A 20124-nucleotide genomic window follows, 5' to 3' on the forward strand; every position below is an offset into this window, starting at 1 on the left:
AAGTGGCAGGGAGACGAGGAAAAATAAAGAAGGGGTGGGAGTACAGAAATTGGCTGGATGTTGTAGTCATAAGGACAAGATTCTCTTACAAAATGGATATTTCAAACTGAGTAAGTCTCTACTAGGTGTTCCCAACATATGGTTACACAGCTGGTATTCTGGGATAGTGGTCACCCCCTATTTTTGAAAACACACAGGCTGGATGTTAACCAGACCTAGCTTGCTACTATTTTGTGACATTTTGGTTGGTCCTCCTAGTAAAGGTATTGTGCAACTGCTGGTGACGATATTATCCAGTGAGTGACAGCCACATCAAAACATTAGTAATGTTTTAGTGCATATGGACAGTTCTTGCAGAATGTCAATGGTGCCAACAGCCTGATGAGCCAACACCTCCCAGAATCCTCTGCGACATGCTGAGTGGCAGGTTGCCCTGTGTTTGAAAAGTTCATCACCAGACCTCTGAAACTGCAAGCGTGCAAATCTAGGTGCAAAATATTTATCCGTCTGTGATGAATCATTTACGCTCCTTGTCAAAGTCACCCATCTAATTTGCAAACAATTATCTTCAGATCTGGGCAAGGAAATGGAAAGTTGATTTCAGCAAAGTTCTAATCTTTCTGCCTTCATCATATTGATTCTTTTAGCAGCATAGCTGAAGCAAGTGGTTGGAAAAAGACTACCAGCTGACCGCTTTAGTAGTTGTGCTGAGTTTTGTCATTCTTAATCTGACTAGCTGAACATCCTAACACTGCAATGGGGCACGTACAGTCTCAAAAAAGTTTTGAAAACAAATGTGACAGGAAGGTTGCAGTGCTTTAGCACAGATTTCTTGATTTATCCATATAATAAATATCCCACCTCTCTACAAAACTTTGAGGTGGCTTACATAATTAGAAATTATGTAATCAGGAAAAATGTACCGGTACTTATTTGCTTGTTTACCATTCTCCATCAATGCACTAGAAAAGAAATTGCATTAAAAATTATCAAATTATTAAAAATTACCAAAGCAGAGAGAATTTTTCAGTGAAATTCTTATGGGTGAAGGGCACTTCTCTTACTTTAGAGGTGTCAAAGTTTTTCGTCTTTGGTTTGATTCTACAAATCCTCTCTCTGGTGGTCCACATTCTTCAGCCTTCCCAAGTGCCCCTGTAATAACCTCAGGTGGGCTTTCTTGTAACCACAAGAAACTGCAGGAAGCCAGAGAAACTGTCTCCTAGTTCTGATACAGCTTCATCGCTATTTTTTAAATGTCATTTTTTGCTTTTAAAGAAATCAGCACAGAAAGATTTTTACATGTAAAAAGAAGGACTATTAGACTATCATCACATCAAATCTACATCCAATTGTAGCACTATTTTAATCTGAGGTCCCATTTTGACAAAAAAAAAAAAGCCAAAGACATCGACAATAAGGAGCATATTATCACTTTTCTTTGAAATTACTTTATTTGGTTTCTACATAAAATGCAGTAGGTCTTTCCATACATTCAGTGCAATGATTTATTTTAAGAGAGGTAGCCACAGAAGAGGTAACATTGAATGTACAAGAAATTGCCATAAAGCACAGTTAGGATAACTAACACCAGAAACTAATTAATGCCCATAAATATTTACTTGGGTTCCTTTTATATGAGCCATTTAATTTGAACTTGACATCCCTTTAGTCTCTCAGGTTTTACAAAATCCAGTGACGTGATTACCTGCTGCGTTCCATTTTTTCCTTGTTTCTATTTTTTTTTTACCTGATTGGTAGGTTCTAATTATTACTTTCTTAAAATGAAATTGATTTCAGCACTAGCCTGTTCAGTGTGGTTTGGTAAGCACCGCTAAGGTCTTTTGGGCTACTGTCCCTTTAAACAATAACTTCCTCTTCTCCTTAATTCTTTTTTAAGCCTAATTAATTGTTTCCTGTTCAATCCCCATAGTTGCAGAATTATTGAATAGCTCTTATTCATCAAACCTGTGCCCTTCCTCTTCAGTAGATTGCTGGAAAACACTGTTCCTTTGCATTTTCCTTTTAAGCTTCCCTTTAAAATCAGCTAACAATAGTGTGTTTAAAGAAGGAAAGCCAAAGTTATATTAACAGAAGATCTGTGTTTATTTTGCATTGTGCTTTTTTCTTTTTGAAGCAAATGAATACTTCATGGTGGAAACTGGCCCAAAACCCTGCACATGTGTTTCTTGGTTTTAACAATTCTAAGCCTTTTACTAGACTAGAATCCTGGTGTTTACCACCTTCTTTTCACATTCTATTTTCATTTAAGAATTAATAATTCATTTTCTTTGGGTTGGATCCAGTGACAAACAAGCAGGACACTGCTCAGACAATGGTGCTTTCCCACCACTGGGGAAAACATGGGATGTAGCAAGAGAGGCTGCAAATAGAGGGGAGAATTGACAGAATCTAGGAGGGTTGTACCCACAGAGATGCCTTCTGCTTGTACAAGAGAACCTCTGGATCCCAGCCGATATTGTACTTGCCACAAATTTGGTCCAGGTTCTCCTTTAAATTGATGCTGCATTCATGACTTTCTAGTTATATAGACACAGTTGCTAGAATGTTTTTTCAGTTCCCTGGAACAAAATTCAGAATGTTGGTTTATTCCCTTAGATTCCTAAAAGAGAACAGATAGATAGATAGAGTAGTTTTAATTATTTTATTTTATTTTATCAATATTATATATATTTGTTGCCATAATACAAGGTAACTTAACAACTTAATATACAGTGAAATAAAATCTAAAATTATGAGCCAAATTAGAAAAAGATGTACAATACAAAATTCTTAAAATGCTCATCCAACAAGTCCCGCTCCACTAAAAAATGAGCATCACTGTACCCACCTAAAACCTGGGTAAATAAAAGGTTATTTGCATTTTAAAAAATGACAATGTCAGGCGTGTTTCAACTGTCAGGGAGCCATTTCACAGTTTTTTCCCATTGTGTATGATGATTATAGTCCATTCTCACTTTTCTTCCCAAATCTTCATATATATAGTGTATGAGGAAAGAATGAGCTGACTGCTCCAAGTGTTTCAAAAATTTCACACCAACTGGGTATGGCAATGGGCTTTACATTGTCATGGCAGAAACAGTACTAAACTTGCATTTTCTATAACAAGCCCTATTTAAATAGGACCCAGGTTGCTGAAGAAAGGGGGAGGGGGAATACAGGAATAGATTGTACATGAGTGTTTGAGGAATACTTATTTCTTGAGAGGAACGTTGCTTTTTTTCTCAGAACTACTCCTGCTCCACAACCACAAACCCACATTGCAGGAGGAAGTGTGTGGTGTGCAGCCCTCACTTGTGTGACAATCAAAATTGTTTCAGAATAAAAAGCCACTCCATAGCTGCAAGAGAAAATATGGAACTATGAAGGTGAAAGGAAAGGTCAGGATTCTTGTGCAATATATCCTGTTCGGGGCTTGGCTGCTACTGTTTGGAAGGGATCCAGTCTATATAGGAAAGAGGACTTTTGAGAGCTGAAAGGGCAGGTTTGGGTGTTGCTGTTGCTTCGCACTTGTCTGAATGTTAAGATGTTTCAAGAAATCCTTTGACAAGTCAATTTCCTTACAAGAAGAAAGTACTAGATACACAAGAGCAGATTTCTTTATGAAGATATAGCTAGCTACCCCTGCTCTTGAGTTTCAGACGTTGAACTTATTATCATTACTATTGTTTATTACTGTGTGAATCTCCTCTGACACACATCATCTTATATGCCTTCAGGAGGAAGCACTTCTGAGTTCAGTAGAGCTTAAAGGTAAAGGTACCCCTGCCCGTACGGGCCGGTCGTGACCGACTCTAGGGTTGCGCGCTCATCTCGCTCAAGAGGCCGGGAGCTGGTGCCGTCCGAAGACACTTCTGGGTCACGTGGCCAGCTTGACAAAGCTGTAGCTGGCGAGCCATCACCAGTGCAGCACACGGAAACACCGTTTACCTTCCCACTATAAAGCGGTACCTATTTATCTACTTGCACTTAGGGGTGCTTTCGAACTGCTAGGTGGGCAGGAGCTGGGACCGAACGACGGGAGCTCACCCCACCGCAGGGATTCGAACCGCCGACCTTCTGATCGGCACGTCCTAGGCACTGAGGTTTTACCCACAGCGCCACCCGTGTCCCCCTCAGTAGAGCTTATGTCCAGATAATTATGCAGATGTTTCAGCCAGGCTGATCCCTAATAAATTGGATATTATGCTTTTGTGTGCGTACTTGTGTGTGTGCATGCGTGTGTGATTGCATGTTTACACACATACACAATGGAGCAACACAACTGCCTTCACTTTTGGACACTCCAGGGGCTGTGGCTGCCATGATGATCTCCTGAAAAAATTGCCACAGCCTAAAGCCTAACAAGAGAAGAATATGTTCTCACATCAAGAACAACATGCCCTTATTTTGTAGTTTCGTTCCTATTTCCTCAGTGCTGTAAAAACCTTGATAGGCTACTGTAATGGTTCTAGGGGGGTTGCTCGTGTGTAAGTTGCCGCCACTCCTGGCTAGGTTGCCTGGTTGAACCCTTTCTCTCTGGACAGCCTTTCACTCGTGGCTGTCTCAGTCTCTGGCAGAATCTGTCAGTGGGCGTTTCTTGAACTTCTTCCAGCAAAGAAGTTCTTTGACGCCAAGTCTCCTCCTACTCTCCCTGCGCGGAAGGGTGTGGGCAGCGGAGTACCCGTGCTCTCCCCACTGGTCTCCGGTGAAGAGTCCTGGAGCCTTCTCTCCGATTCCCCCATCTGCCCCCCTTCACCCCTGGTGTTACGCTGATTTCCTTCCCCAGCAGATGGGCTGCCTCTCTCCCTGCTGGGACCCTCTCCGGCATCGCTCTGGAGCCTTCCCTCCGCCTCTGGCTCCGATGGCAGTTCCCTGACAGCTACCCTATGAAAACATCTCTGAATATTAGATAAGAATTTATAAGTGTCCATTTCTTTTGTTTAACACAGGAAACAAAATCCCTCCTTATGATACTTGGCTTCAAGTTATGGTAGACACTCCCTATGATTGTCCTTATCTGTCTTAATCTGACGTTTCCAGGAATTTCAAGCAGGATATGGTTCCAGACAAGAGACTGGGCAGTGGAGCTATGGCACAACATTGTTGGCTCATAAGAAAGCTGAGGGGAAAAATTGAAAGTAGAGAGCTTGTCGAGATATAGGATTTGGGATAGGTCAGTTGAAAATTTTTACTCCTGCCCTACATTTTTAATGTTGATGTTTGTATGTTGATGAACGTTTAATTTTCCAGTTAGAAATTCATTTTTTAAAAATAAATTCATTTCCAATACATATACATTTTTCATAGAATTTTCATTTAAACCCGGGGGGGATTTAAAATCCTAATAGAATAAAATGCCTTTTTACAAAAGTCTAATTTTAAATCACCACAGTTAATTTGCCTTAATTTGTAAGGGAAGCGATTCCCCCCTGAAAAGTCTCTTTCAGCTGGTGGCCCAGTTTCTGCTTGTATGTGCGTGCTTGTTTGCATGCAGGAAAGAAAGTTCCAGAGAGAGGAAGTGAAAGTTCTAGAAGCCTCTATCTGCAGCTTCATATGGGGTTGTGGCTGACATCAATCCAAAACTCTCACTAAGCTTAACTGCCTCAACGCTAAAATGTTATGGTAGCTCACTTTGTTTGAAAGTTGTGAGTGACTTAAGCAGGAATAAAGCTGTTTCAAATGAAAGCTGCATGGAGAAAGTTAAACGCTGAATGTAATTTCTTTGTTCACAAGCCTTGCCAATTCATGGAGCATATTTTAAACATGAAGGAATTTAGGCTGTAGACCAATGAAAACTCCATCTCCCATGACTGGGAAGTCATACTATCATCAATGTTGCCTGTGATGCATAGTTCAAGTCTATAAACATCTCTGGGCCAAGCTAGATGGGGCATGGGAAGCCCCTGAACCAGATTGGGAATACAGAGCTGTGAATGGCATTTAAGCCTTTCCTTCCATTACATTTTCCCAGTCAAAATATTTTCCCATCCACACAAAATGCTTTTTGCCCTGTGGGGGAAAGCACACACATACTGATATGGTAGTTTTGGTAATGCTTCAGAACTTTTGCAAAGCCTCTTTATGAGATAACACTTGAGATGTTCACGTAATACGTCCATCGTGTGTTCCATCTTGGTCCCCGTGTACACAACCCTGCTGCTATTCCTGTGTAATGTTCAACGAGTGTACAGTCTGTGTACACAGTGACTGGACGTAGAACAAGTGTATACTTCCATGCAAACACTTGCACATGTGTAGAGATCGTGTGTACAGTGGTACCTCGGGTTACATATGCTTCAGGTTACATACGCTTCATGTTACAGACTCCGCTAACCCAGAAATAGTACTTCGGGTTAAGAACTTTCTTCAGGATGAGAACAGAAATCGTGCTCCGGCGGTGCAGCGGCAGCAGGAGACCCCGTTAGCTAAAGTGGTGCTTCAGGTTAAGAACAGTTTCACGTTAAGAACGGACCTCTGGAACGAATTAAGTACTTAACCTGAGGAACCACTGTACAGGTGTTCGGAGTAGTGTGCAAGCAACTCTAGTACAGGGCGAAAGACATGGGTGTACAACATGGAAACGATGGCCCACGATATCAGTTTAAGACCAAATGAGACACAACACCTTCCATACCATTACAAAAGATGTGAAAGCTCTCAAATATATGTTGTATTTGCAGGTCCCCTTATCCTGAGTAGACATAGGATGTAGCAGGAGGGATGGCTGTGACCCTCCCACTGTGGTCCCAGTTCAGTTCCTCCACATGCAGCTGCTGGGTGACCTTGGGCTAATCACACTTCTTTGAAGTCTCTCAGCTTCACTCACCTCACAGAGTGTTTGTTGTGGGGGAGGAAGGGAAAGGAGAATGTTAGCCGCTTTGAGACTCCTTAGGGTAGTGCTAAAGCGGGATATCAAATCCAAATTCCAAATTCCTCCTCAGTTCCCTCCATGCCTGCTGTTTGCACCAATGTGGAACGGGCTCCCATGCACTTCGGTGGGAGCTTCCCCACCCCTGCCAGTACAAGGGGCAAGGGATTCACTCTAAATCCTGTGTGTGGAATTTATTGGGCTCTGTTTCAGACACATATAACATGTTTTAAGTTGGGAAGCAGATTTTGACTTGCTGTCATGGACTTAGATGCTAAGAAAAGTTAACTTAAAAGAAGTTCACAGAGAGAACATTTCTTATTCCTTCCTTATCCCATCACCTATTTACAACTAGGGATATCACTTTTGGGTTTTGCCACTTTCTCATTTTTCCAATCTTAAATTCAGTTCCCCATGTTCCTGCAGCAATTTGCATGTCATCTTTGAAAAAACAAACACCACAACCTTATTTTCAAGTCAAAATAACAGAAAAACTACAGTGGTGCCTCGCAAGACGAAATTAATTCGTTCCGCAAGTTTTTTCGTCTTGCGAGTTTTTCGTCTTGCGAAGCACGGTTTCCCATAGGAATGCATTGAAAATCAATCAATGCGTTCCTATGGAAACTGCCTTCAGACCAGGTCCGGGGACAGTCTATCCCCCAACCTCTTCTGAAGGCTGGGGGGGGGGGACAAGGGCTTTTCTTCCCACCCCCAGCATTTTAAAAAACCCCGGGACAGCGGAGGACTTCTCCGCTGTCCCGGGGTGATTTAAAAGCCCCCGGGAAGGCAGGCAGGGGGGACAAAACTTTTGCCCCCCGCCAGCCTTCAGAAGAGGTCCTGGACCTCTTCTGAAGGCCGGTGGGGGGCGAAGGTCTTTGCTCCCCCCCGCCTGCCTTCAAAAGCCGTCCGGGACAGCGGAGAAACGCAGTGCGTTTCTCCGCTCTCCTGGGAAGGCAGGCAGGGGGGAGCAAAGACTTTTGCCCCCCACTGGCCTTCAGAAGTGGTCCAGGACCTCTTCTGAAGGCCGGCGGGGGGCAAAAGTCTTTGCTCCCCCCGCCTGCCTTCAAAAGCTGTCCGGGATAGTGGGAAGCGCTTCCCTGCTATCCCGGACCGCTTTTAAAATGCTGGCGGTGGGGAGCAAAACCTTTCGGCCCCTGCCGGCCTTCCTGGACGTCTTCTGAAGGCCGGAGGGGGGGAAGGCTTTGCTCCCCACCGCCAGCATTTAAAAGAGGTCCCCGGAGATTTCCCTATGGGCTTTCTTCTTGCGAAGCAAGCCCATAGGGAAATTCATCTTGCGAAGCAACTCGCAAACGGAAAACCCTTTCGTCTTGCAGGTTTTCCATCTTGCAAGGCATTCGTCTTGCGGGGCACCACTGTATTTTGAACAAGAATCAGCCATAGCTCATAGCCCACATAAACATACATGTTTGTTTGCACAGTACTCAGAAATCACCTGTTTCAACTGAGTGTAAGTAGTGATTAATAAGAAATTCAATTTTGCTCACATTTAAAGGTAAACGTCACTAATTCACACTTTATGAAACAATATTAAAACTGGAACACAGCCAAACTTTGAAATTTGTAATTTCTAAATTGTGATGGTGTTCTCCAGTCAATAAATTTGTGCAAAAATAACCGCTCTCCCCATGAAATGGAGGGCACCCTTTGCGTGCCCGTGCGCAGCACCCCTGATCCTCTGTGACTCCTGGCAGAGCACTCCTGGTCCACCTCCTCAGGTCACAGACCTTGAGGTTCCCACCAAAACTCAGTTCAAATGAACCAATCGTGACTGGGGAGGTGGAGCCAGGGGAGCGGACCAAGTAGGAGTAGTCTTCACTCCAGTCTGCTCTTCAAGCACAAAAAGGGGCGGAGCCGGCCTGGGAGCTCTCAGAAAACAGAATTCAGGACAAACCAAAATCGACATATCTCTCCATTCTTGAGCACAAGCCCTATCATTCAGTTGATATCCAGCATTTTTATGTGCATCAGCTACCATTCATTTAGTCTGCCTAGCAACAATGTATATTTATCTTCTTTTGGTTTAAATAACTTACTTCTGCATTATTTTTGGTGTCGTTTCCAGCAGCACACCGCAATAATAACCACAGTCAGAGAAATTAGGACAAGTACAGTTACGACCACAGCATATGGATAGCCTATATGGAGGAAAGAAAATAATTGCTGACAGTATGGAGAGGAGTCTATGTAATATAATATAATATAAATAATATAATATAATATAAATGCAATATAATATAATATAATATAATAATTTATATTATAATATGATATAATAATATAATATAACATAGAATAAAATCACAATTCTACATTGAAAGTGAGGTCCTTAATTTGCTGTAGTGGGTGAGATGACTAGAGGTTGAAATAACTCCTAAGAATATGTTCAAAATGCATTCGCTGAAAACCAGTGAGTGTGTTTCTGTTTATGAAAAAGGTAAGAGTAAAGAATTTCAGAGGGAGACTAAAAGCACATGCCCAAATCCATCTTGAAGGAGGGAAAAAATAAGGAAGAATGCATGCATGTAACAATAGAATAAAATGATAATTATTACTTGATAAGGGGAAGTGTGAAATATACAGTATTAAAGGATCCAGGGGTGGACAGGTGGGTAGCCCCACTCAACTGCCAAAATTGGCCACCTGGAACCTGTTCCACATCCCTGCACTAAAGCCTCTCTTTAGTCTGAATTTTGTTTTTTTCCTTTTACATCAGGCATGGCAAACTTGTGACCCTCCAGAGTTTGTTATACTCCAGTTCTCATCACCCCCAGGTATCATGGACAATGATCAGGGATGCTGGAAGACTGTAGGTCAGTAACATATGGAGGGCTGCAGGTTCGCCATCCCTTGTAGAATGGAAGAAAAGAAAATACAAGATTTTTAAGATGAAAGTTTCGCTACCTTTTAGGAAGACGACAGGCACCGAGTGCTTTGCTCACTTACCTTTTCTTGGTACCTTGAGATCCATCTCTTTCCCCCTGTGTGTAATCTTGCAGATCATCTCTTGTCCAGAATGGCTATCTGAGGCATTTACAAGGATATTGCTTATGACCGATAGTGTTCCATTGGGATTTGTGATCTCGTGTTCCTCCTTCAGGCCTCTTGGCACAACCCATGTGATGTTGGGACGTGGGAAGCCCGTTGCTGAGCAGGTGGCATTCAAGTGCCCATCAGAGATGCTGTAGTGTAAAAATGTGTTGAGGCGGCCTGTGACATAAATGACGGCACAAAATGCTTCACCATAAGGACCGCAGGTGGGCAATAAAAGGAAGATGAAAAGATGCTACTGTATCAGTGAGGGACTCAGAAGGGCAAACTGCAAACTGTTGAATTAGAGGCAGACTATATGGTAGGAATGTGGGTGGTGCTGTAGGTTAAACCACAGAGCCTAGGACTTGCCGATCAGAAGGTTGGTGGTTCGAATCCCCGCAATGGGGTGAACTCCTGTTGCTCGGTCCCTGCTCCTGCCAACCTAGCAGTTTGAAAGCACGTCAAAGTGCAAGTAGATAAATAGGTACCACTCCGGCGGGAAGGTAAACAGCATTTCCGTGCACTGCTCTGGTTTCCCAGAAGTGGCTTAGTCATGCTGGCCACATGACCCGGAAGTTGTACGCCGGCTCCCTTAGCCAATAAAGAAAGATGAGCGCCACAACCCCAGAGTCGGCCATGACTGGACCTAATGGTCAGGGGTCCCTTAACTACTAATTTCCTACTATATGGTAGGAAACTTATGTTAACTTTGAGCAATCATCCTTCAACTGTAGTGTGCTATAGTGTGTTATTCAACACACCATACATGTGGAAAAGCCCAATGTCCCACACTGCAATATTCTGGCTGAAAACCAAAACATATGTTGTAACATTATTACACAGTGGGCTGATTTCTAATCAGTTTTACAAAGGGGTTTTCGTTAGTATGAGTTTCTCTGTGGCATAACAGGCCAGAACCTTGGACTTGTTAATTGTTCAGGAATATGTTGCCATAGCAACAAATTGCTTAGCCCATTGCTAACAAAAGATTTGGGAATGTCCTGAATCGGAAGAATTATGAGAGAAGGGGACAGATCCTCCTGCACAGTTAACAAATGTTGTGATCCAGGTCTCTGTATATACAGGGAAACGAAAGGAGAAGCCTGCAGTTTTGAGGCAGATGGAGGTCAGACACCAAGCTGAGCTTTTGGTCCCTGGAGCTTCTTAGTATTCTGTTCCACTCCCCATATCAGCATAGAAGAATATAAGAACCTAATGGATCAATGACCTATCAAGTTCAGCATTCTGCTCTCACAGTAGCCAATCAGATGCCCACAGGAAGTCCACAGGCAGGACCTGGGCAACTGGAAATATACTGCCTCCGATCTGCTGTGGATATTGTAATCTTAGACTATCAGGTTTTGCTCTCATAATCTGCAGCTAGCGTGCTCATGGATCTTAGATATTGTAGTCCAACATCAACTGAAGGACCACAGGTTCACCACCTGTGGTTTAAGCTGTAGTTCCAATTATACTCAATCGATAATTATATTGTTGGATGAAACCAAGTATTAGGAAATGCTGTAGGGCTCTTGTAACACCCTTCCTAAGGAAACCAAACTTGGGCAAGTCCTGCGCCCCTGGAACGGGGGTGAGATAATGGTGTGTGTTGTATTGCTTCATTATCAAAGGAGCATATTTGAAGAAATGCCCTGCTCTAGCTATTTTAATATGAAATGACTCACCGTAAACAGAAAGACAAGTTTTTTTGCTATTGGATCCTGGAGGAAAGATGTTAAATATGCATCGGTAACAACCATTTTCTTGGGTGCTAACATTCCAGAAGCTGATGGCAGTGTCATTGAGTTCTAAAATTGTTAAATTGACTCGACCTTTGTATCGGTCATTAATATTTGGAATTTGTTTGTTGTCATATGCTGCCAAATTTACAACGTTTTCATTAACCTCTTGCTGCCATGTAACTTGAACAGTTGGAAGAGATTCTGTTAGGGTACATCTCAAAGTAGCGTTGCCGCCCAGCTCCACGTCTCTGTCACTTGTCAATATGGCACCTGCGGCAAGACAAAATAATTAATAATCACCTCTCGTATCTTATGCTTACAAATCCCTTGGTCTAGATCCAAGGAAAATATTTATTTATGCAAAAATTCCTGTTCTGCACTTCTAGCAACCATGAACAGATTAGAACTGGGCTGCTAATTCCAAAATATTTTTCTTTCATTTTTTAAAAACCTTTCACTGGATAGGTGGAGGGAAAAGGAAGCCTTTCTGAAATTCATGGTAGGAACAATTTGGGGAAGAGGGTTGCTGCATACCTTACTTAACCTCACAAGGCAGCTCTGTGTGTGTCTGTGCAGTGACCAGAAGATGAAAGGCCACTGGGAGGAGCACAGAGAAAAGAAACACTATGGTTCATTTGTAGCAGCACAACCAGATTCCTTCATCTGCCTGACCTGCAACAAAACATATCTCTCCTGCATTGGTCTCTACAGCCACAGCAGGTGCTGCAAGCTTCCAACAGTTTGACTTCATCCCTCAAAGCGTGCTCCTCCATTGTCTCCTGAGACAGACAGATGCCAAAAAAATACATTTCTTTGACTCAAAATAGAAGCCCATCCTGCTCACAGCAGCACAAGACTCTCCATAGCCCTCTGCCAGCCACACTTGCTGGTCTACTGGCTCATAGTCACAGGTCTGGCTCTACCATTAGGTAGAATGAGGTGAGTGGTGCAGGTGCCATAAGATGGGAGGTGGTTGCAGCCCTTAGCTCTTCCTCCTGATATCCCTGTCCATACTGTTGGAGATGAGAGCTGTGGAGCTCCAGCCTTACAACTATGGTGCTGACCTCCCTCCAGGACAGTGCAGTAAAGGTAAAGGTAAAGGTACCCCTGCCTGTACGGGCCAGTCTTGACAGACTCTGGGGTTGTGCGCCCATCTCACTCTAGAGGCCAGGGGCCAGCGCTGTCCAGAGACACTTCTGGGTCACGTGGCCAGCGTGACATCGCTGCTCTGGCGAGCCAGAGTCGCACACGGAAACACCGTTTACCTTCCCGCTGGTAAGCGGTCCCTATTTATCTACTTGCACCCGGAGGTGCTTTCGAACTGCTAGGTTGGCAGGCGCTGGGACCAAGCAGCGGGAGCGCACCCCGCCGCAGGGATTCGAACCGCCGACCTTTCGATCGGCAAGTCCTAGGCGCTGAGGCTTTAACCCACAGCGCCACCTGTGCCCCATTGCTAGTACTGAATTAGGATTCAGCAGTCAGTCCAGCTGGCCACTCGATATCAAGAGTGTGTGTGTATGCCATGTTGTCCATTGCCCCAGGTGGCAAAATGTCTTGAGCCACCCTTGCCTAGTCATTACACTTTCCCCAATGCACTAATCATGTTAGACTTACCCTTTATCCTACAGAGAACAATACATATGATGCACAGAGTCAGGCCCTGGAAAGTCCATGGAGAACAGAGACCTTCATTTAACTAGGAATAGAAAAAAGAGATGTGTTACAGATACACAATAGCCTTTTTTGCCACTACAATGCTCTACTATTTGGATTTTGGGTATAGCCCAGGTGCATAATGAAGATAGAGGCTGTTGTTCCACTGCAACCATATCAGGGGATTTTCAAAATGTTGCCATAGCAGACAAAACTCCCCAAGACAAGCAGTGAAGCTTTTCCATGTCTAGCTAAGAACTAACAAATGGCAGGTCATTGGCCTGAAGGCTACTTCACATTTTACATACCGTACTTAACCCATTTCTTTAAATAGTGGGGAAGTTGAAATCCACCTATGGACTGTCACTAATGAGACTTGACCTCATTGGTGTTTTGCAGCATGTACAACCTGGGAAGCTATGACAGCCTTCAGTTTCCCAGTGCATGTATATTTCTATGCCGTGATGTACAAACATTCAAAATGATTACATGTGATCCTCATTGGTTTCATGGGATTTCCTAGCAGAAGTGTTTTCTCTTTATGAAATGAAGACTGTAAAATCTGAGAATGCCCCATCAGAGGAAACAGGGCCGTGTTGTTTTTTTTTTTTATTAAACTTCTTCTCCTTGCATAGAGTAGTAATTTGGTAGAGGAGCTTATCATGCAATGCAGGAGCTGGCAATGTGGTGCTACCCAAATGTTGTTGGACTTCCAACTCCCATCAGTCTCAGTAAGCACGGCCAGTGGTCAGGGATGAAGGGAGTTGCAGTCCTACAACATCTGTAGGGCACAACATTGGTTATCCCTAATATAGTGGGTTTTGATTCTTAAATTTCAGGAGGACCAGTGGCAGTCCAGCCTGCTAACCTTGTGTGAAAGCTTTCTAAACCACTGTTTTTAGAACACACCACAGAGAGCCATGATTTAGCTAAGTGATTGGGACTATGCTGCATACATACCATGCATTCAATATGCATCGGAAGCATATCAATTTCCACAAAGAATCCCGGGAATTGTAGCATGTTCAGGGTGCTGGGAGTTATAGCTCTCTGGTGTAAACTACAGTTCCCATGGTTCTTTGGGGAAAGTCATGTGCTTTGAAGTCATGTGCCTCAAGGACAGCCTCTCTCCATATGAATCAACTTGGACTCTGCAATAATCATCTGGGACCTCCTTCATGATTGGTCCGGAGGGTGGCAACACAAGTACAAGCCTTTCTGCAGGGCTCCCTGTTTGTGGAATGCTCTCCCTAGGGAATCTTGTCTGGTGCCTTCATTACATATCTTTAGGCACCAGGCGGAAATGTTTCTCCAGAACCAGGCCTTTGGCTGATTAGCATTCTAAGGGTTATTGGTTTGCTTTTGTCCTCGTTGTTATTATGTATTTTGAATTTTGTGTTCTCATTTTGTATTTTTTATGTTGTGAACTGCCCTCTTATCTTTGGATGAAGGTGGCATACAAATTTAATAAATAATAATAATAATGTGCTGTAAATGTATGATGTTTATTCAGCCTAAGTCAGAAGATGGAGTTGGTAGATATATGAACTGAGTCAGCAGATTGAGATTGTAAATTTTGGGATTGAGTCGGCAGTTTTATCAGGGAGTCCCTTACTTTTTGAGTTGTTCCGCCTGGCCTTTGGCTTGGAGCCAATTTGATTCCCTCCCTCTCTTTTTTTCCTTTCTTTTCCTTCTCCTCCTGCGATGAGGCTACATTTTAATATTTTAATGTTCCATTATTTTAATGTTGTATTTTATTTTTGTTTTTAAGTTGTAATCATTCATCTTGTTTTTATTATTGCTTGTAAGCCGCTCTGAGCCTGGCCTTGGCTGGGGAGGGCGGGGTATAAATAAAAAATTATTATTATTATTATTATTATTATTATTATTATTATTATTATTATTATTACCTCTCACCACTGCCAATAATCTATTGGAACTAGTCACATTGCTTAGATGCCTATCACAACCCCCTGGTGCATGGGCTCTGCTTGTTGTTTCTCAGAAAGTATTTTTTCACATTGTTACTTCTCATGTTCAACTCAAGGCCCTAGCATTGGAAGAAGTTGTTCTGGTGATGAGACTCAGAAAACCCCTGGGCTCCAATTAAGCCCTGTATTCTAAATCACAAAACACTGCACAAAATGTGTAGCGCTTTCATACATTCCGAGCTCTTCATGTTCATGTTCTGGTTGTAGTCCTTACAGCAGCTATCTATGGTAAACCAGTATTAAAACTCCCCCACCATACTACAGGCTGGTTTAAGATCACCAAGTGAGCACATGGCAGTGGTGAAACTTGGTGTATCTCAATCTGTAATTCAGTCTCTTAATCATTATGTTATGCCAGCTACCAACAAGGATTAAATATGATTAAGGAACAGACTTATTATCAAAAGGAAATGAGATAATTGTTAAGAAAAGGATGTGTTGTGGGTGGAAACTTAAAGATAGGCATTTCAGCTACAGCATCAAGGAAGGAAGCATCTGGGAGAAGAATAACAAGGAACAATGGGGCAAGCAAACTACTTCTCAAAAGAAAAACAAAATGAGCAGTAGGTAGTTAATGCCTTTAAGGTCAATGGAAACTAAATCTAGTCAGTATCTCAGTGGCAAGACGTTCTCTCAAGAGAGCTGGCACAATAAAGGGAGAGGGATTAACAGGATGTCAGAAGTGAGAAAGAAAAGCAAGCAATGTGATTTGTGTTATTGCAAAATGTATTTCTAGAATCTCAAAACCCTAACACATTTTGTTCTCCTTCATATGACAAGCACGCGTGCGCGCACACACACACACACAGTGCTTGACACATTGACTATCTTTTGCACCAAGCGGTGATGCGCACGTGTGAATGAGCACTAATAGATTAATCCCCACCTATAGAACTTTTGGATTGGCTCAGTGTCAAAACATGATCAATCCCTTTCTGCAAGCAGTGCAAAACTCCTGGCTGCAACACCCAGGTTAGGTTCCCCTCAGAAGAAAATTATTAGATCTTTACATCTGTGCTTATTTACACATATTAAGGTTGAACAAAGGACACCGGAAGCTGCCTGCTAATGCAGTGGTGATCCAGTGTTGTCAGCTCTCCAGGCTTTGAGGCTGGGATCTCTTGTCAGGTCAGCCCATCTTGGAGATCCCAGAGATTGAATCTGGGACTGCACAGCAACCTTTCCCCTTCAGCATCGATGAAGGCACAGATTAAGCACCACAACTGACCCTCCAACAGATTTATTTGGAGAGGGGGTTGTAAACTGCATCATGCTAAGCAGTTTCTTTCCATTCATTGGCTTGTCCCACTAAAATGCGTTTACAATCACCACTGATTCCAGAGGGATTTATTGCCTTGTGATTGCAGACAATGACTTGTTAATGACAGTGGAACTTAAACCAGTCGAAAAATATATATTAAAGTATAACACATCGAAAGTGTTGTAAACTCGAACCCTCTACACCGCCTTCTACGAATGAAGCCCACCTTCGCATACTGAACAAGCTGCAAGTAAATAACCTACACTGATTTAAATAAAATTAACTTACATACAGTATTTAAAATGCCTTGGCAAGGAAAAAATGAAAACCAAATAATACCATTATTTCCTTTTGCCCATGTTTTCCAAATCTTTTTAAAGTGAACCATACACATTACGGTCAAATGTGCAATGCAAATAATTTAGGAGAGCATTGTTGCATGCCAACCCAATCTCTAAGTAGGTATGCTGCAGCAAAGAAACAAAACAAAAAGCAAAACAAAATACCCTTGTGACATCTTAAAGACTGCCAAATTTATTATGGCATGAGCTTTTGTGGATCAGAGTCCACAAATAGATGCAAATGTATCCTATGAAGTGGTTCCTGGTGTTTGGAAGTGTACCGGAGATAAATGGATGTATCTTTTAGGTGCTACAAGACACTTTGGTGTTTATATTATAAATGTCCAGCATTTCCTCACTTAAAGATAGTTTCATTTGACTTCCCAACATCAGCTTTTGAACCTAGATTTGGAGAGAGTGTCTGTTTCTGTGAGTCCTCTAAGCTTTTAAAACTTTCCTCTGTAGGTGCACATTTGAAACCATACCTGCATGCAGATTACTTACCAGATAACACACTTTAATCACATTTTTTTGTCATAATTGGGCCAGTTAAATAGTAGATAAAAACAGCAATTTATTTACACAGCTTGCAGTTCATGTATTTCTAAAATAAAATGTATGTGCTGCTTAATTTTCAAAGAAACCCAATGTGAATAAAAAATTTAAATGTCACAACAATAAAAAATATAGAACCATCTCACTCCAAACCCAATCATAAAGTCAAGAATTTACACAAAAAGCAATTGAAACTACAATAATAGATCAGAATTAAAACCATGCAGTGCATATTAATGAATGGGATAAGAATTTCAGACCACAGCAGTGATTTTGAGTGCAGACCCAGGAGATTTATATGTAAAATCTCCTGCCAGTAACTAGGTTAGTGACGTTATGGAAATAGCACCCAGAATAATACAGTAATGATAAAACCCTTGGAAATTATGAGAAGTTGGGGTTGATGGATTTTAGTACCATAAACAGTCATGCTTGAAATCTAAACTGCACAGAGCCTGTTCAACCTAGGAAACCACTACATGAGTCACGCAGACTTACTAATATTACAACATCATCCCCAAGGGTATAACCTGTCTAAAATTTGTGGTCTTCATTAGTTTCTACCCCACATTAACAGTATTCACACATACACACAGATAGCACCAAAAGGATTCAAAAACAAAATGGTTGCAACTCTGTTGCACATTTACCTGTAACCTAGCCCCATTGAACACAGTAGGATTTGCTTCTGCATAGGAAAGAATAGGATCAGGCTCCATGGAACTCAAATCCGGTTCTGCATTTCTCATGTTCATGCTTCAAATATTCCTATTACATTCACTAGAAGACAAGGGTGATGGCTTTTCTTTTCTTTTTTTCCTTGCCAAAGTGTGAAAATAATCCTATACATAAACATGATCTTACTTATAAGCAAGAGTGTGGGACTGGCGATTCTCATGTGTGCCATTGTTTTTGCTGCAACCACACAACGTCTTTGTCATATTCCCCTCTCCCCATATCTGCCCCTCAGTTTTAATCCATATTCAGTCTTTTTTTTGGGGGGGGGGGAAACCCAGTAGTCAAATACCAGTTTGCATTACTAGGTCCCCACCTAGAAGCACCCTGAATCTCACGCAGTTCAGTAAGATTTCCCTTTCAGTTAAGCATGTGGAACATTGCTGTCATAAAAGCACCTTTGTGCTTCTCCTGAGCAGTGCCAAATTTATGTATAAGCTAAACAAACTATAGCTTAGGCCCCCACTCTCTTGGCCCCCCCAAAAAAAAATTTAAGGGAAAAAAAAATGTGTAAATTGTGTTTCTAAAGGAACTTTTGTTATTGCCAAATGACAATGTGTTTGCATTGTTAAGTTTGTTACGAATAAAAAATCATTTTAAGTTAGAGCTTAGTAATTATTTCACTATTAATATACTTCTTAATTGTATTTTAGTTCAGCAATTACTTTGATAAAATACCTATTTCGTTATGTGCAAATGGCTTTAGATATCTATTAGGTCCATCAATTACCATATAGCATATATTCAACACAAAAAAAACAGCGACAATTTATTGTTGACAAAGGACAGCTGGACATATAAAGGGCCCCATTACCTTCAGTAGCTTAAGGCCTCATCAAACCTTAATCTGGCCCTGCTCCTGAGCAATGGCATCGCCAGGGCAGGGCTGGGCCGGCCGCACTCCAGGCAGCTGAGCAGAAGGGCTTCCAAATGCAGCAATCTTGGATTACCACATTTTGAAGTGAGCACACGACGCATGGCTATCTAAAGTGAGATGTGCCCCTCGTAAGCCTATTTGAATCCAGAGGCTAAAACTAATTGTGCCACTACTCTTGAGCTAATTGAATGCCGGAGGCAAATTGAATTCAGGCAGTACGGCTTTGGACCAATTTAAGCAAACACCAATTTCAGCCTCATTTGAGAACATGCAGGCACTTTCTCTTTACTTTCTCCCTATGTTCGGAGACAAATCCCCAAGCTTGTGCCTTGGACTTGCATCACAGCAAGCATCTTACCTTGGGACGCATGCTCTGGTATGAAGAAGAGGGCACACGAGGGCAGTTGCTGCCTCCAGTGAAGGCTGGAAAAGCCACAGTGTGGAAAAGGAAAGCAGGAAAATGCGTTGGGAATGTCTAATCTCCCGTCTCCTCCCTCCCTAATGGTTGGGGGGTGGGCAGTGAACTCTGAGAGACAGAAGTCTAAAGCGTGCTCTTAGAGCTAAACAGAGATTATAGAGCAGTAACTGAGAGCACAAATTGGCCATTATCTTATTAGCGTCTGTTTTGAAAAATGATGCTTCTGCTAGATGTGTGACTATGGTGGGGAGCATATAGTTAAAGAAAGGAAAGGATATTTGTATAAAATGTTTGTGGGATTATCAGGGGCCCTAACTAATGATGCCCTTTACTAGGGAAATGCTTTAAATAAAAATCCGAGGTCTTTACTACTGTTCCTGTTCTATTTTATGACTGTGCTTTAAACAAATCCCAAAATCCTGAGACCATAGAATATTCTAAAGTAAGAAATGACCTATGGGAAGTAGTCAAGTAAGTTTTACTCAGGAGTAGTCCTATTGAAATTACTGTAATGGCTCTAACTTAGGCACGTTCATTCATTTCAGTGGATCTGCTAAGAGTAAAACATCTTTGAATACCACCCTATACATTCTACAGAGCCGGAGTATTAAATATTGTTTCTTAATATTGTA

At 42.1% G+C, this 20124-nt stretch overlaps 1 protein-coding gene across 2 annotated transcripts; it reads right to left on the bottom strand.

The window, feature by feature from the left end:
• Positions 1-1425: 1425 nt before the first annotated feature.
• LOC310843709 (OX-2 membrane glycoprotein-like) lies at positions 1426-19578 on the bottom strand. Of its 2 annotated transcripts, none has more exons than XM_083737392.1 (6): positions 19433-19578; positions 13276-13357; positions 11605-11931; positions 9833-10096; positions 8923-9024; positions 1426-2579 (listed from the first exon to the last, which is right to left on the bottom strand). In XM_083737392.1, exons 1-5 carry the CDS (start codon positions 19442-19444, stop codon positions 8930-8932), a joined length of 780 nt encoding a protein of 259 aa, XP_083593518.1. In that variant the 5' UTR covers positions 19445-19578; the 3' UTR covers positions 1426-2579; positions 8923-8929. The 2 variants fall into 2 exon arrangements, with proteins under 2 accessions (XP_083593518.1, XP_083593517.1); XM_083737391.1 differs by having other exon boundaries at positions 1426-2620.
• Positions 19579-20124: the final 546 nt, after the last annotated feature.

The sequence above is a fragment of the Podarcis gaigeae genome (genome assembly GCF_964106915.1).
Source record: "Podarcis gaigeae genome assembly, chromosome: 4".
In the NCBI taxonomy this organism is placed as follows: domain Eukaryota; kingdom Metazoa; phylum Chordata; class Lepidosauria; order Squamata; family Lacertidae; genus Podarcis; species Podarcis gaigeae.

Coding starts and splice junctions, on each gene's coding strand:
- LOC310843709 (XM_083737392.1), bottom strand. Junction 10,097..11,604: donor AACTTGTCTTTCTGTTTACG/GTGAGTCATTTC, acceptor TTTATGTCACAG/GCCGCCTCAACACATTTTTA. Junction 9,025..9,832: donor TCTCAAGGTACCAAGAAAAG/GTAAGTGAGCAA, acceptor TCCTCCATATAG/GCTATCCATATGCTGTGGTC.